The sequence below is a fragment of the Scomber scombrus genome, chromosome 20 (genome assembly GCF_963691925.1).
Source record: "Scomber scombrus chromosome 20, fScoSco1.1, whole genome shotgun sequence".
Taxonomy (NCBI): Eukaryota; Metazoa; Chordata; class Actinopteri; order Scombriformes; family Scombridae; genus Scomber; species Scomber scombrus.
This window is the reverse complement of record NC_084989.1, coordinates 11,616,180-11,633,155: the sequence shown is the minus strand read 5'-3', so window position 1 is coordinate 11,633,155 and position 16,976 is coordinate 11,616,180. Positions and strand designations below refer to the sequence as shown.

The window sequence follows — 16,976 nt, the reverse complement described above, 5'->3', positions numbered from 1 at the left end:
CAGTAACTATTCTCTGTTTTTAGGTAATGGGAGACAGCAGCGAGGCAGAGGAGAGGCAGAATGACCCCATCAGAAGATCCCGGCGACGCAGAAAAAGCAAGAGAGAGTCGTCATCGGAACAGAGCAGACCTGCAGGCCAAAACCCCCCACAGTCCCTCTACCCCTTGGTGCAGGTAAAATATCACTCCTGTAGTTGATTATTAATAGTAACTGAATTAAAATTCCATGTGGTTATAAAATACTGTTTCACCATTAGAAGGCAGCAAATCCCAATTCTGTAGTTGTTAATGCTCCTGGGGCTCCATCATCTCTTTAGCAATTGTTTTTTTCCAAATGAAAGTTTTTTTTCCTGGATATTTTCTTATTATTTTTTTCTTTTTTGTGTGTATTCCTGTCCCTTGTTGTCCACTCAAGGAGAACAGTGGTTTTCTACTCAATGCCCTGCTGAAGAGGGGTTTAAGTGAGGAACATCCAGTACCTGACACTTTGCCAATGGCCCCAGCTGCACTAGACGCCTTCAAAGTAGATGCCATGACACCTGAGCCAGAAGATTTGGAAACAGTGGCCCCGAATTCAGCGGCTCCTAGCCCTCCTCAGCCCTACTCTCTGGCTCCGGGAACCGAGCACTCTCTCAGCAGCTTGGGGCCTGGATCTGGCTCTGGAGACCCTCTGGAGGAGGAACTGCGATGCAGACTCAGAGAGCTGGTCAGCCGCGCCAACAGCAAAGACAGCAGTTCATCTGAAGAAGACTGTGCAAAGTGGCCTGCAGATAAACAGATGGATAAAGAATGTGACGGACAAAGAGAAAAGACAAAGTTGAAAGATGCAGAAAGGCAGAGGGCAAGTGATAGATTAAGAGCCAGCAGTAAGGAAAGAGAGAAAGGAAGTGAAATAGGAGAACAAGTGAACGGACAAGAGATGTCAAGACGTGAGAGGCTAATAAAGAGTCCATCGATGAGTGAAGAAGGAAGAGTTAGGGAGAGGAGGTTACAGAAAGGAGTAGATAGTTTGGAAGAGAAAGTAGATGACCAGGAGCAAAAGAGAGGAGACAGAAGAGAGGGGAATAGACAAAGTAAGAGGCAACATAAAAGAGATATGGACAAGGAAGCAGGACAGAAAGGGGGTGGATGGAGGAGCGGATCCAGTGCAAGCACGCCTGCTGTTACACCATCTTCCCAGGAGGGAGTGCTGTCTGACAACCAGGTAAGGTGATGAGAAGAAAATCTGGCAGATTTTTTTGTATTCACCGCCCATGTTCTTCTTCTGTCCCTGCACTGCTAGATCTGTACTGTCTGTCTGTCTGCCTTTTGATACATTTATTTTTTAACGACTTCTCAACCACCCACCTTCCTCTCTCTTCCATGTATTTATGTGACAAACACTGTCGCTCATCCTGTGCTTTTCTGTCTTTCTCTGTGCTTCACTTCTTCTCTTTTTGTTCGGCTGGCCTGTGTGTTTCTGTGTGTGTCTCTGTGTGCGTATGTTTGTCTGTGTGTGTCAGGAGCAACAGAATGACTTGGAGCAACAGCAGAGGCTTCAGTTGCTCTCCTCTCTCTTACAGCAGGTGAGACATTGGCTAAAAAAAGCAAAGGCATCTTGTGATACGTTGTGCAGGATGCAATGCTTTGAACCACAGGTCTTCTCTGCACCATTTTGCATTGTTTTTCAAAAAATCATACAGGAAAACATCCATCATAAAAAATCTGGAAATACATTTTTTTTTAAATTGACAAAATCCTCAAAAGGTCAGACTACAGCATAGCCACAAGCCTGGAATTTATTGCATAAATAGTAATTTTTACTCTTCACAACATGAACATCTGCAACCAGTTAACCTTTCTTCTCTGGAAGATTTTGAAAGGCGTTTTGGGTGATATAAGAAATAACTAAAATCTGAAAAATAAAGCACAGCAGCAGGTACAGCAAAAACATAGCAGACAACACTGAAATGCATTGAGTATAAGAATGGGATCTGATGTTAACAAACTAATGACATCCTGTTACAGGTTAATTGATATTCCATGCCCATACTATATACTAATTCTACTTTTATACTCTAGGAAAGTGACAACGTATCCTTAAAAATGTCAGTTTGCAGACTAAATCTGCTTGATTTGGGTGTGCTGTTGACATACTATACATTAGTGTGTACAATGGCACACACAAATTAAATTGAGGAACTATTCATTGGATATTCTGGGGAAAAAAGCATTACATCTTTAGGGGGGAACACTGTGTTTCCTGTTTGTGAGGTTTAATTGGCAGAGACAGTTGTTTATATTTGTTGGCTTACATACCACTACTAGTGTATTCTACCTGCAAAACCAGCTTTACTGTGATTCTGTTGGATTGTAAATTCATAAACATTCAGACATCAAGGATAGACACACACACACACACACACACACACACACACACACACACACACACACACACACACACACACACACACACACACACACACACACACACACACACACACAAAGAGCCATGGATATTCACTTTTAAGATCACCCCCTGTGTTTCTGGTGTTACTTACATCTGAGACACGTGGGTCGATGTGTCATTAGCCAGATTCATTATAATGGCTTCTATGAGTAATGCTCATCCCTTACAATGTGTATGACACATCTACTGGTGTGATCTCTTTCTGATGGTCTTCACAGCTACCTTTTGAAACCCAGCCAAATCGCTCAGTTTGATGTGAATAGGGGGAAAACATATGAGCATGATATTTGTGTCTTTTCATTCTTTATTTCATATTTACATCAAATTTACAAAATTAGTTTAGAAACCTCGTTATTTTTAAACTACATTTTAAAACTCCCGCACATTGTCTGGCTTACTCCTGACATATTTATTAATGTTGTGGGTCTACATAACCATCAGGTATATGAATAAACATTACAGTAGTTCCTTGTATATTTACACTTAGATGCTGGAAAGTTATCCACTCAGTTCCACCAAAATTAGGTCAATTGTTGATTGAAATACCCTGAGAAAACCTACACATTGCTGCCCAAGTAATCATTTTCTTTAAAAAAAAAAAAATCTAAAACATACACTCAAAGATTTTGAAAAAGATACAAAAATGCCAAATTGAAAATGAATATGTGCATGTAACACTGGCACTGGATTTTATTGACTGTAGAAGACATAATGTATACGTGTCAGACTGTTTGATCTGTTTCTTTGGAGTGGATAAGAACATCAGACTCTCAAGCATCCATTCCTCCATCGACCAACTCAAGTCAATATCTCAGAGTTGTCCTTGCCTCTCAGTCTTTTTAAGATCACTGAATGGTGATTTTTTTTTTTTTTAAGAAAGAGATAAGATGTTCAGTTTGCTGCCTCTCATCTTTCACCCAGTACTGTCTCTCATCTTGACCAAAGTGCTGCCCCTCATCCGTTTTCTTTCCCTACATGCCTCTCATGTCATCGGCTAAAACGCTGCCTTTCACACTGTCACAGTATCTGTCTTAGAGGGATCAATATGCATCCAATCCTACTGATCAAAGCTTCAGCCAGTGATTCATTCATTATTGAATAACATCTGTCTCTCTTCACCATGCTTTCCTTTTCTTGCACAGTGTTTTCATCAATTCAGTAAAAACCCCAGTGCTTTCTTTACCAGGCATCTTCACAGCTGAATTATCATTTGTCACAAGCAGCCTGAATTTGCAAACAGGCCTGGATTTTTGGATGAACAAGCTGCTCCAGTTAACAGAGACACTGACCAGTAAACACAGTGACCAACTGTTTATTAAAATGTTTTTTTCAGTTGTTTGTCAATGGCATTTTAATATGGTGGCAAGTGTGCCAACTCGCGTGTCCGTCCATGCCTTAATTAATTACTGCAGCTTGTGACATTTAACTAACAGTGTTGATGTAACATGTTGTCACTTTTTCACTTTCTTTGTAAACTTTTGTATGAAATCAGTAAAAAATTTTAAAGTGAAAGTTTAAAACTGGTGCGTTCATTTATTTTTGGAGGATTTGCAGTAGTGGACATACAATCTTGGATAAGGTCTTTATATCACCATATCCACATATACAGTTGTGACCAAAATTATTAGCCCCCCTTGTGAAATTAGACACAATTCTTTATTTGTCCATGGAAATGGCCATTAACAGCATGTGTTTATTATTGTGGAAACAAATACGCTACAAAGACAAAAGTTTGATTAGGATATTTTATTGATACAATGAGTTGAAACAAAAAAGGGCAAAAATGAGAAATCCAAAATTATTAGCCCCCTGGCCATTAATATTCAATAGTGTACCCTTTCTGAGCCACAACTGACAACAACCTCTTAGAGTAGTTCTTTACTAGGTTGGCACAGGTCTCCTGAGGGATTTTGGCCCATTCTTCCACTGCAAATTGTTCCAGCTGGTCCAAATTGCGTGGTTTCCGAGCATTGACATTCACTTTGAGCACCCGCCACAGATTCTCAATAGGATTTAGGTCTGGGCTCTGTGCGGGCCACTCCAGGACCTTGGTTTTGATATCCTTCAGGAACTGTTGGACCAATTTCGATGTGTGCGTCGGGTCATTGTCTTGTTGGAAGACCCAGCGACGACCTAAGGATAGACTACGAGCAGATTTCTGGATATTATCCCTCAAAATGTCAACATAATTTTCTTTTTTCATGATGCCATGCACCCGAACAAGGCTCCCTGTGCCTGAGGCTGCAAAACAGCGCCACAGCATGATGCTCCCACCACCATGTTTAACTGTGGGAACTGTGTTCTTAGGGTTGAAGGCCTCTCCCTTTCTTCGCCAAACATAAGCAACATCCATGTGCCCAAACAATTCCAGTTTAGTCTCATCAGACCAAAGCACAGACTTCCAAAACTCATCTTTACCTTTCAAATGTTCACGGGCAAACCTTAGTCTGGCTTTGATGTGCCGCTCTTTGAGTAAAGGGGTTCTTCTTGGACGATGGCCCTGAAGCCCACCACGATGGAGAGCCCTCACAACTGTGCTCCTTGAAACATCAACTCCAGAAGAGGCCATGTCAGCAACAATCATCTTGGCAGATGTCTGGAGATTCTTGCTAACATCTGACAATTTTCCTCTCTAGAGTTCTTGAAATCTTGAGCTTACGGCCACGCCCAGGTTTGTTTCTTACAGAATTTGTCTCCTTGTACTTGGCAATGATGCAACGTACGGCGGTTCTAGACAATGTGAAACGCTTAGAAATGGCAGTATAGCCTTCCCCCTTATCATGAGCCTCCACTATCTTCTTTCTGAGCTCAAGACTGATTTCCTTTGTCTTTGGCATGGTGAGTAAAAGTAGTCCCTCTCAATAATGTGTTCAAGTGCCCTGTTCCTTGGAGTCCTTTTATGCTGATTGAATGTCCAGGTGTTGTGAGGAAGCCAATTGACTGCACAGGTGTGGTTTGAAAGCTGATTGGTTAATTAGGTGTGTTTTTGAAAGCAAGAATTCACATGGGGGGAAATATTATTGACCACCCCATCATGGGGGCTAATATTTTTGACCTCCCCATTTTTCTCTATATTTGATATAAAGCAAAAATGTTATTTTATATTCCAAAATGTACCAAAAGCTACTTAAAAGCACTGGTGAATGTTTGATAATATCGAGTTTTATCAATGCTGCAAACATTGGGAAGAATTTTAGGAAAATGTTCCATAATTCCTGGGGGGCTAATAATTTTGGTCACAACTGTATATAGAAAATTGATTGATAAAATCCTGATTCCTCAGCTGCACACCCAACCATCATAATTGCTGTCCTGAAAATAATCATATCTCTTTTTTTGAAAATGAACTGCACATTAATAGGAGAGATCCTGTCCACTGCAACATTTTTTAATCAATCCTTCGGCTTTGCCTTAAAACACACTTTTTTTCCTTTCCTCCTCTTCTTCTTTCTCCTTTCACCCTCTGATTGCTCTTTCCAGGTCAAGCATGTAGAGATGTGCATTTTCATAAAATAACTCACTAGACATGAGGAAAAAGTGTCACAAATATGTCACTTGCTTGATATCCTTTTACAGAACCTTGCAATGTGAGCAAGGGGTCTGAGATGCTGATAAAACACAAATCATTGAAGGGGTTAAACCACATTGAGTGTATTTGCTCAAGTTCATTTTAGAATGATGATTTCAAAATCTTTTTCCAACCCTAATTATTTTAAAATGTCCCAAAAAATTGCATAATTGCTTTTTGTTGCATCCCCTTGTTAGCAGAATGAAACATATTTTCTCATCATCATTTCATATAATTATGCTACATTTAGCACCCGGTTTGTCATTAATGTGATTTTTTTTTACAGATTTTATATAGCTACATGCCTCCCACTATGTCCTACTTATGCATCAAGCACCTAACATATCTTAACAAAGCTTTCTCAGTTCAGCACTGAAATTGATTTTGTGGGGCTATTCATTCATAAAAGGATATTTTTGATTAATCATTTTTATATATTCCTTTTTATTCATAAATATACTTAGTAGGTTAAGTCAAATGAAGCCTTTCTAAATGTATTATTTTGATCACTGACTGTTGTGCTGTGTGTGTGTTCTTTAAATGAAGCAGAAGTACTCGGCTGCCTCTCTCTGCAGCATCACCACCGAGGTGCTGAAGGTTTTGAATGCCACAGAGGAGCTGATTGGTGAGGCGGGAGGTGATAGCTACACCCCGTCTGAGTCCATCAGTGTTTCCCCCATCTCCAGCAGCTCTGAGACCCGCAGGCTGGACCAGAGGCTTACTAAGATGGAGGAGAATGTAAGCTGAAGAGCGTCATAGCCCCTGAAAGTTTCACTTTCAATGAAAAAAAGTTATGTTGAATCCATCCTAATAGGAACTTAATGTCTGTGTCTTTTTCTCCATGCAGGTGTACCTGGCTGCCGGTGCTGTGTATGGCCTTGAGGGGGCACTGGGGGACTTGGAGCAGTGTGCCCGCAGTATTAGCAGTGATACCACAGACACAGAGCTGGCTTTCCTGGAAGACCAGGTGGCCACTGCAGCTGCTCAGGTCCAGCAGTCTGAACTACAGGTACTGGAAGGGTTTTTTTTTTTACCTGCTCGTCAGTGTTTTGCTCTTCAGTTGTCTATGAGCCTAGCAGCACCCCAAATGCCAAACTTTTCTCCCAGCTCACACACATTGTTCATTTTGTGAACAATTACTTCATTTTCAAGCCATTAGTTCTAAAATTTTGGGGTGATGTTACATGCTGCAATAAAATCAGGTGTTGGACTACATTGTAACTTGGGTACAACTAGCCCTGCTGCTTGTTGGTGGGTCAAACAACTTATTGTTGATAATATAACTAGAAGGACATCCTACTTGCCCGAAGCAGAACAAGTGTTGAATTAATATATCTTGTATTGGATTGTGTTTGTTGAATGAAGCCTCTTTCTCCTTTCAGATATCAAACATTGAGGCCAGGATATCAGCTCTGAAAACAGCTGGGTTGAATGTGACTGTCTGCAATCACTTCTGCAAGTCCAAGCCAAAGGTAAGTCATTGCCCTTAAAGCTCCATATTAACTCTATCACACACACACAAGCATACACAGCTTTTTAACTTAAGGTTCTCTATCTTGTCTGGTGAATCCAAATATCTTTGTCTGGTTGTGTATGCTCACATTTTATCATAATGTACAGGTATGATAGGCAACTGAAGGTAACTGACATAATACTTAAAGTGAGAAAATGTAGCAGGTTTAAGTGTTGATGGTTTGCGGATTTATCTCATTACAGCCTCAAACCCTGGACTCATCACGCCATCAGAGGAGGAAGCTGCCAGCCCCTCCACTGAAAGGTATTAAACAAGGTTATTCATTCAGAGAAAACAATCTTGTTTACTAAGAACTACTGCCATGGCACAGGTAGTACTGCTAAAATGTGTAAAATGTGTTGTTTGAGGATTCAATTTCCACTTAGCCTTACAGCTGCACCAGCTATCAACAGGCCACAAAGTATGCTGACCTGAGCTCAGCTCAGGCTAACAAATAGAAACTAGAGTTATCATTCATTGTTACAGTCTCAACAAAAGATTTTTTTGCTATCAGCAGCAAGCCACTCTCAAGCGTTTGTATCTCTACTCTCTGTCTTCTCTGTGTCTGCCTTGTGACAGGCTTATATTAGATAAGACCCACTCTATTGATGTTTGGCAACCAATCAAAATGACAAATGAAAACCTGTGAGCGTGACGGTACACACATGAAAACCAAGTGTATACTGACATTTTATACAAGGGGAAAAAAGATAAATTATAAACGAGACAAATCCACTCCTAAACTACGATCAGAATTAAAATAATGGTAAATGGGTTTTTTGGGATCAATCATGATGTTTTCCTAAAAGTGAAGAATTTCTGTCTGGCTTTGAATGTTAAATTGAACCTAAAATTGAAAACCTCCAAATAGTTATACATTCAAGCTGATTTTGCAAACACTCCATGGTTAGAATTAGTTTCAGTATTGAAGCAAAATTAAAAATTAAAACTTAAAATTAAAAATGAATCCTAACAGTATCTACTTAAGATGCAGATTCACTCCAAATTTATTTTCTTGAAACACCCATATATCCTCCAATAAATTAGGCAAATTACAGAAATGTAAATTATTTTAATCATTACTGAATAACATAATCACTTCACATTTTTAATAATTCCAATTCCAATATTTAAAAAACGTGACATTTTAAATCTATACTTGCAGAATAATTAATCCAAGCTTTTGAAGTTTGTAACTGTTGTGATGTTGTACCCACATTTTACTACTTAAAAGTCATCAATAGGTTAAACCACAGTGATGTGAGTGTCTTAACCTGTACCTTATCAATCCATACTCTCTTGACCACAAAAGCCTTGTACGCATACAGTCTGTCTCTGTGTGTGAGTCAGAGAGAAACCGAGACAGCTAGAGATGGAGAATGAGACAGAAACAGGGGGACACTTTTATTCATCTTTAGTTAACATCACACATTTTGTGCTTTGTTCTAAAAGAAAAGATCGGTGGCTGAATGGATGTAAAAGTGAATACACCTCGTAGAAAGGGACTAAGTAACTGAAAAGCTCCATTAGATGTAAAGCAGCCAAATGGAAACACACAGTACAGGAGGATAAGGCTGTTTTATCAACCAACAAGAAGTCGGTTCCTTTTCATGTCAGTGAATGGCTGTCTTTTATAGGGTTGGAGCCTTCTTTATTTCCTGTTTGTCTCATTTTTTCTTCACCAGCATCCACACAATAGCTCTGATTCAGGGTGGCTTTTTTAGCACAGCTCCAAAGACATAGGGCAAGCAGGACAATAAGGTAAAATCAGTGACCAAGACATGTGATCATATCAAAGTTGTTTATTGAGTTTTGCAAGAACATACAATTGTGTTATCAGAACATTTATTTAAAAAAAGTTTTTATATGTATATATTAACTTTAGAAAAGACATTATTAAAAAGTGGCAATTGACACCAAAACTGACTGAGAAAAAAAAAATTCAAACACAAATAAACAAACAAAAAAACACTCAGTACAGCAGCATATCACCATAGACTGCATGCCACAACAAACACAGTATTGATACCTTTCCAAACTGCAAAAATGGCTTCGATCAGGAATGAGTTGTACATTTATTCTCTTAACAAACTGAAAGAATGGATCCCATATTTTCTCAAATTTATTGAGGGAGCTACAAAGTCAGATTCTTTTCCAATCTAAGAAAATAAAGGATATCTTGTATCCACTGGGTATGAGAGGGAGATACCATTGTGTGTAACATGGACTCCAAGAAGCTATGTTGGGCAGTTTGAAAGAGTAGGTTGTGTATGGGATAATTCTTAGCATCTGTTCTAATAGGAAATATCTCACTTTTATTTCAGGTAAAATTTTGACAGATACTTGACTAAACGATTGAAGAGTGGCAAGGGCCATGTATATACTGTATACCATATCCAGGATTCTATTATTATCAGCATTATTTTATTTTTATTTTATTTTTTTATTTAAAAATGTTTCTTTTGCTCTATTTTTTCTTTTCTTTTTATTGTTTTAACCCATTTTTCTTATACTTATTTGGTGAGGGGAAGAGGGGATGGGAGGGAGAACAGGGAGAAAAAGTTTGCTTTGTTGCATGTAATAGTGACTTGCTGTTTGATTTGCTGTAATTTGCAAACAAAAAACTAATTAATACATTTATTTTAAAAAAGAGTGGCAAGGGTGGCAGGGACAGAGACAAACAGGCTTGAAACATACAAAAGGAGGTCATCTGCGTATAGGGAGACCTTCAACTCTGTACCATTTTTATATAGGCCTGGGTTAGATGGAAGCGCTATCAAAAGGGGTTCAATGGCAGTTGTAAATAATAATAGTCTTAAGGGACAACCCAGACTTGTAAAGCAATAAATGCGAAAATACTCAAATGGAATATTACTTGTCCTTATTGAGGCTTGCGGAGAAGAATAGAGCAGCTCAATCAAAACCAAATTTCTCTAAAGTATAAAAAATGTTATTCCACTCCACTCTCCAAAGTCTCATGGTTATTAGAGGTGGAGACATTGTAGATTGAATTGATCAGATGTCTAAGGTTAGAGAAGGACTGCCTGTTTCGAATTAACCCTGTTCGGTCTGAAGAGAGAATAGATAGTAAAATGGATTCTGAGCATGGCTCCAACAGCTTTGATAACAATTTAAAGTCAATGGGCTAAGGGATTTTTGCCTTTTTTCAAGAGGAGGGAAACTGAGGTTTGAGTAAGACTTTGGGGAAGGAAACCAATATAATCATATCATTGATTGCAGTTTCAAGTCCATCACAAGCTCTAAGTTTATGGCTGCAAATACCGCGTTGATAGAACTCAGCTGAACCAAATGTTACGACTCGTCTTTTTATGGACGCTACTTTTGCTCAGTGCTGTCATTTTTGGATTTCAGATAAATTGGAGCCAGAGCACCAGGTGAAAGTGTTTCGGCCGTAGTGACAGTCAGCAGCACAAGAGTCCCTCATGGCCACTTCAGAGCCGCAGGGACGGGGAGGCCCCTCTCATCCAGTGCCTTGACCCAGCGTCTGCCTCCAGCTCCAGGCCAAGGAGGAGTCAACACCTGCCCTGTGCGACACTCAAAGCACTCAGTCCTCAGCCAGGCACGGTACCGCGTCAGTCAAACGTCTCACAGATGCCTCACTCCGTTCTTTCCTTTATCAGCCTGAAGACATGACCTGCTTTTCCCTTTTCCAGTTGATCCTCAAATATCTCGCCATGCACATAAAACGTCAAGCAAGGATGACTCGACAGTCGGTGTCTCTGCCTTAAAATCTGCAAAACACTCCTCATGACCCCAAATTTGAAAAGAATATCTGTACAGAAAAAAAACCCTGTAATTTCCTTTTTCTATCTGTTTGCAAGAGTATTGTGATTTAATGTACAATGAAGACGTGTGGAAAAATCATGTGAAACTTTCTGTGATTCAGTGTCCCAAAAAGAGGCTGAGCCGTGTTTTATACTGCATCTTTGTCTCACCAAATGAAATGTTACAAGGAATCATTATCATACTGTAAGCCCCTTGAGAGCTTGTATGAATGATTGTCAGTTTTCACACACACATATACACAGCTATCAGATGGTAATCCTCATTTTGGGGGATGATTGTACCTTTTGACATTTTAAACATTCATGAACTAAATTACCAGAAAATAGTGTTTAGATGTGTAAAGTATCAGGGCCAAAACATGTTTTTCCTTCTTGCCTGCCACTGAAATTACTAGATGGCAATAATGGAACACAAAGCACATTCTATCATTAGTGAACAGCCTAAAACAAACTAGTTATAGGAATTGTTTTATAATTTTCTTTTTCTTGTTGTTTCTTGTTAGATGAGAAGATTGATACCACTCACATGGTATCAATCTTCTAATCTAACTCTCAAGAAGAAAGAGAACAAGGGTATTTCCTAAAATGTTCCTTTGATTAAATGCCAACTGTAATGATTTATAAATTAATAAAGAAAATGCTGTTAAGTACTGATCAGCAGTCACACACATACTCACTACAGCCTTAATATGGAAGCTACATTAAAGTTAATCAAACATGAGGTTTAAATAAGTCTGAATGTCAGACCAAAACATAGCTTAACATAAATAGTATAGGTCTGACGTTCAGGTTTGGCCTGATAGTGATCTCATTTTTGATTTAAAGAAACTCAAGCCACCCCCTCATGCAGTATTATTTTACCCAAAGTCATTTTCTTCCTCTCTGTTGTTTTCTTCGTTTACTTTAAAACTTCGTGGCCTTTTTATTTGAGCGAAAGGTATTTTCATGTTCCCCACTTCGCTGGGTCATGTCAGAACTTTTGTGTTGCATTCAGAAAGTCTTGTAAAGATTTTTACATAATGAAGTCTAATGGGCTAAATAACAAAAACACCATAAAACCATGATTTTGTTACGAGCAATTTATTTTTGTACTTACTGAACATTTTTATGCAATATCACTGAAATAGGTACTATTGCTAATTAAAGGCTTTATTCTCTCCTCAAAGGAGCCCTCCTCAGTCGGTCCCGTCAGACTCTCTCATGTGTGATGACTCAAAGTGCTTTCAGTGTATACCTGCATTTACCATATGATATTCTGCCAGTAATGCAATGGTAAATGTTACAAGAACACGGCATTTTTGGAGCGGCTAGTACGATCCATACTGTATTTGTACTCCTTAAACACTAGATTAGAGAATATTGCCTTTCATTTTTGGGTTATTTTACTTTACTCTGTGACACTTACATCAGTCAGAATATCCGTTAGCCATGCACATGGTTGTCAAAGCTTTTGCTTGATGATTGGGCTACAGTTTAAGAGCGGAAGAGAATTTCCTGATGGACTGCTTGAACTGAAAGGTGTGATGATCTTCTGTATGAATGCTCTGCCCCTTCTATCAGTGACCTTTACATCCCAACCTTTCACATCTCTGGTGTTGCACATTGATCCTGTTCCTTTGTCAATCTTGAGGTGTTGATGTATAAAAAGCATGTTTCTGGTTTTATCAAATCGATGTACAAATGCCCATGAGAAGCACAGCTACAAGGGTCCAATCATCAGTGTCCTGTATTTTTCTAATGTAAAAAAAAAAATACTATCTCATCTCAGAATTTGTTAATATATGTATATGTGTGAAAAGATGGATATGATATAGAATAATATGTGTATTGCCCAATCATAGTTGACCGATATTTCAGTGTTGTGTGCAAGAGACTGTGTATAATTGTCATGACTTGTAAGGCTGGATTCACACAGGACATCTAATTTACTGCTGTAACTGCGTCCCAGATACGGTCTCAGAAATGATGAGATATTCACACAGAGCTTAAAACAAATATCACTTTGTTCCTGTTTAAATCCAGTGTGAGTGACTACGATGAGGTTCACTGTGCACAGCTCCACAGGTGAGCCATTCACTTTTACGTGCAATTGTTTGTTGCAATCCATATGACATGTTGGGGAAAATATTAACAAGCAAAAAATACAGATTCTCTATGTGCCACAGTACTCTGAGAGAAAAAAGATGTATTATGAAATGAATAAAATTTGCAAACTTAAAACAAACTAACTCTTCTGAAGGAAAGTGTTTGTGTGCAGCAGCTTCAATAACATACAGAATGAGGATCAACAGATGTAATCACAACATCCTGGTTTATTAATCAATATAGATTGCATTTTCATATGTACAGGTACATTTGGAGAGTGATTTCATCAGAGATTTTGTCAACTATTAAAGGCCTCATAACAGAAACCAGAGAGAAATACAGAATGCAGTAAAGAGCGAGGGCGAAAGAGTACTTAACTTCTATCAAGATAAAAAATGAAGACACTCAAAGTTTGGCAGACACCGTGGATGGATGGAGCCGAGCATGCTGTCACGGTAACCAATCCCTGTCCTCGCCATCCAACACTTTCTTGAGGTTCTCCTTGTTTCTGAGGCTGTTGAAGAGCAGCTCCAACATCCTGACAACAGGCTGCATCCCCCTGCTGCCCAGAGCCTCCACACTGCTGTGCCTCTTCCCGAAGCGCCCGATGGGTCTCACCCCGCGCCCCACGTACCAGAACGGGTCTATCTCTGGACCTGCACACCAAACAAGTGCATCAGTGACAGATTTATGTAATGCTGGAAGCTTGGTACAGAGTAAATTAGTATAAAGAGATATACACTGGTGTTGGAAGGATGTTTGTCTGGAAGTGACTAATTTATGAGAACCATTTAATCTCAACTTCAGTTCTAATTTTCATATTTTCAAAATCTAAAGTCAGACTCCAAGTTAATGCTAAATGTAAAGCAGCAACTCCAGTTTCACTTATATATATCTTAATATAGATTGTTTATGTGTATACAGATTCTTTCCTCACCTTGTTACCCTTACAACGTATATATTAATCATCCACTCATTTCTTTATATTTAATGACAAAAATATGCTAAAGCAATACTGACTGCTAAACCTACTGCAAAATACATCCAGTGCCTGTATTACAGTAGCATTATGAAGTTTATAGTAAATAGTCCTGTGGCAAACTATCCACTCTTAAACATGGATAAAACCTAAAGTCATTCAGATGATATTAATACATACATTTGAATGTATGTACTTCATAAGCAATATATAATAATACAAAAAAATACAGCAATAACCACAATATTGCTGTACATAATGTACATACTATATAGCAGATTATGAAATAGGGTGCATTATTGATTAAAGGTCAACCACACATTATATTATTAAGATATCCCCACATTTTGAGTTGAATAAAGTTGTCAAGTCGAAAGAAGTATTTAAAATATTTTGTAGCTCATTGACAGCATATCTTAAATCTATGAAACAGTCCAGTAGTAAATACTATTTTTTTCTCAAATATTTGTCAATAAATCTCCATGAGAATAAGAAAAAAATCAGGAAGTACAAAGCCACTAAAAACTCACCACTGCGCGCCACAGAAACGTAACCAAAAAAGTATTTTAGTGATTTTGTAGCCTATCAAGTCTCCCTTTATATAAACTAAAAATAAAAATGGCTTAATAAAACCAAGCCTTACTTCTGTTGTCGAGATTGTGGACAATGTGGAAGTCGTGCTCCACAGTGGTGCTGTGCGCGCAGCTGAGGCTGGAGGAGAGGAAGAGGAGCAGCGCCAGAGCTGCGGGCAGCCAGCGGCTCGTCAGGACGCAGAGCCGGACATCAGCCGCTCTCCCAGGCAGCATGCTGTGGAGTCGCTGAAGGCACTGCAAACACAGAGGTCGACTGGTAAGCACGGCACCCACGGTTATAGAAAATTGATGCTCTGGCAGAGTAAAGCCTGGTGTCACAATTATACTACAAAGAAACATTAACTGATACTATAGCTTATATAAACAACTCTGAGTCAGGTAAGAGCATTATAATTTTACTTTTATTGAATACCGGTGGAAAACCCTAGCTGGTTTGAACATGGAGGATTAAATAGATAATACAAGGGATTAATTAATCACTAAATAGGATTAAGTGGTTTATACCTCAATGAGCAACAAAGCTCATACAGGAATATTATATGTTGAACTTACCAGGTTTTACAGAAAAGGCATCACTACATTACAAATGTTATAATACAAGCCAAATAAAAATAGTTAACTCAGATGCACTTGGAGTAACCCATTACCTATATATCAAAAGAATGGCCTAAACAATCATGTCATTCTCTTTCTTAACTCTCTTGGCTGTGATACATTAAAATTGTCAGCTTTTAAAAAATGAATAAGCCCAAACAGCAACTCGTTCTCTTACCCTGAACTTTGGTAACAGGCTGAGGTCAGCTGGCGGAGGTCTGAAGTCGTTGTTGTTGAGCAGGTGTGCTCAAGCTTATATATCCATGCTGCCCATGTGGTTGTTGGATGATGAATCAAGAACGTCAGTCACACAAAGTGATCCCAGACTGCAGGATACATCGCCTCCTCCCACTCTTTAAACCCCCCTCACCCCTTTGAGAATGGGCGCTTGGTTTTGGAGTTTTCTTGATGTCTGTCACGCAGCAGAGCAGTCCATCAGGGAGTCAGTGACATGCAGGCAACTTTAAATTAGTGAAGATGGGGGAGACCCACCTTGAGTAGGTCTGTCAGACAGTGACCCGGAACTGTGGTGGGCGTTTTGATGAGGCTTTCATCAATCAGACTGGACTCGGCAAGACACAATCAGCTACTGAAAAAGAATTCTGTGTATTCTTCTATAGGAAACTATCTTCTTGTAACTTTTCTCAATGATAATCAGCTCCAAATACTGAAATTTTAAATGCAAATAACATAAAGATAAAATAAAAGATGTAATTTTCAGCTTTAGCACATCTTCGGTCACATTTTATTTTACTGAAACATATTTATGTGCATGTGAATTCATGCTGTACATCAGTATGTCAAGAAGCTGTTATGTGCTGAAAGGTGACAGCAATGAATCACAAGTGAGAGGCAAAGGTAACGAGAGCTTTGCTCAGAGATGTAAAGTTGCCTTAGGGACTAAACAGCATGACTGTAAAGGTCAGGATACTGTACTTAACAGTGTAACTCAAAATACAACCAGTGCAAAGCTACAATTTTTGGTATAAATCCATTCTTTCAAGCTCCAATAGTTCTTTTGTTTTTTTTTACTAATAAAAGGAATACATGCTTGTTTATATTCTGTGAAAATCCCATGACTAGTTGCACCCATGGTAACTTTACATAACCAAGTAAATTAATTCTACAGTAAATGCAGCACTAAATTAATGAAGCAATTAATAACTTAATCAACAAAGAGATAGTTCATCAGCAACATTTTTAATAATTGATCAGTGATTAAAAAATTTGTTTAGTATAATAGTAACAACATTAATGTGTACATTGCTATTGTGCATGTTAAGGAACATAAAGCATAAATGATTTCAGGTCACAACATATCATTTATGCTATGCAGTGTTTATCCTGTAGATATATTGATCCAATTAAAGTTAAACAATACCAAAAAATA

General features: G+C 38.7%; 2 protein-coding genes across 2 annotated transcripts in view; one reads left to right on the top strand and one right to left on the bottom strand.

Annotated features, from left to right (window-relative positions):
* Positions 1-10,945, top strand: part of myripb (myosin VIIA and Rab interacting protein b) — a 95,924-nt gene extending 84,979 nt beyond the window's left edge. Inside the window, exons 10-17 of the mRNA XM_062441957.1 lie at positions 24-173; positions 415-1,203; positions 1,502-1,564; positions 6,563-6,754; positions 6,864-7,025; positions 7,399-7,488; positions 7,733-7,793; positions 10,902-10,945. Of these exons, the coding sequence (XP_062297941.1) occupies positions 24-173; positions 415-1,203; positions 1,502-1,564; positions 6,563-6,754; positions 6,864-7,025; positions 7,399-7,488; positions 7,733-7,793; positions 10,902-10,945 (1,551 nt within the window). The remainder of the gene's footprint in view (positions 1-23; positions 174-414; positions 1,204-1,501; positions 1,565-6,562; positions 6,755-6,863; positions 7,026-7,398; positions 7,489-7,732; positions 7,794-10,901) is intronic.
* A 2,925-nt stretch (positions 10,946-13,870) lies between these two features.
* Positions 13,871-15,832, bottom strand: prlh2 (prolactin releasing hormone 2). The gene is made up of 3 exons (XM_062441856.1): positions 15,765-15,832; positions 15,043-15,226; positions 13,871-14,076 (listed from the first exon to the last, which is right to left on the bottom strand). Exons 2-3 carry the CDS (start codon positions 15,203-15,205, stop codon positions 13,871-13,873), a joined length of 369 nt encoding a protein of 122 aa, XP_062297840.1. The 5' UTR covers positions 15,206-15,226; positions 15,765-15,832.
* Positions 15,833-16,976: the final 1,144 nt, after the last annotated feature.

Excerpts from the sequence above, each read along its gene's own strand:
- prlh2 (XM_062441856.1), bottom strand. The coding sequence starts at position 15,205 with ATGCTGCCTGGGAGAGCGGCTGATGTCCGGCTCTGCGTCCTGACGAGC. Across the intron at positions 14,077-15,042 it reads CCACAATCTCGACAACAGAA|GTCCAGAGATAGACCCGTTC; the intron begins GTAAGGCTTGGT and ends TTTGGTGTGCAG.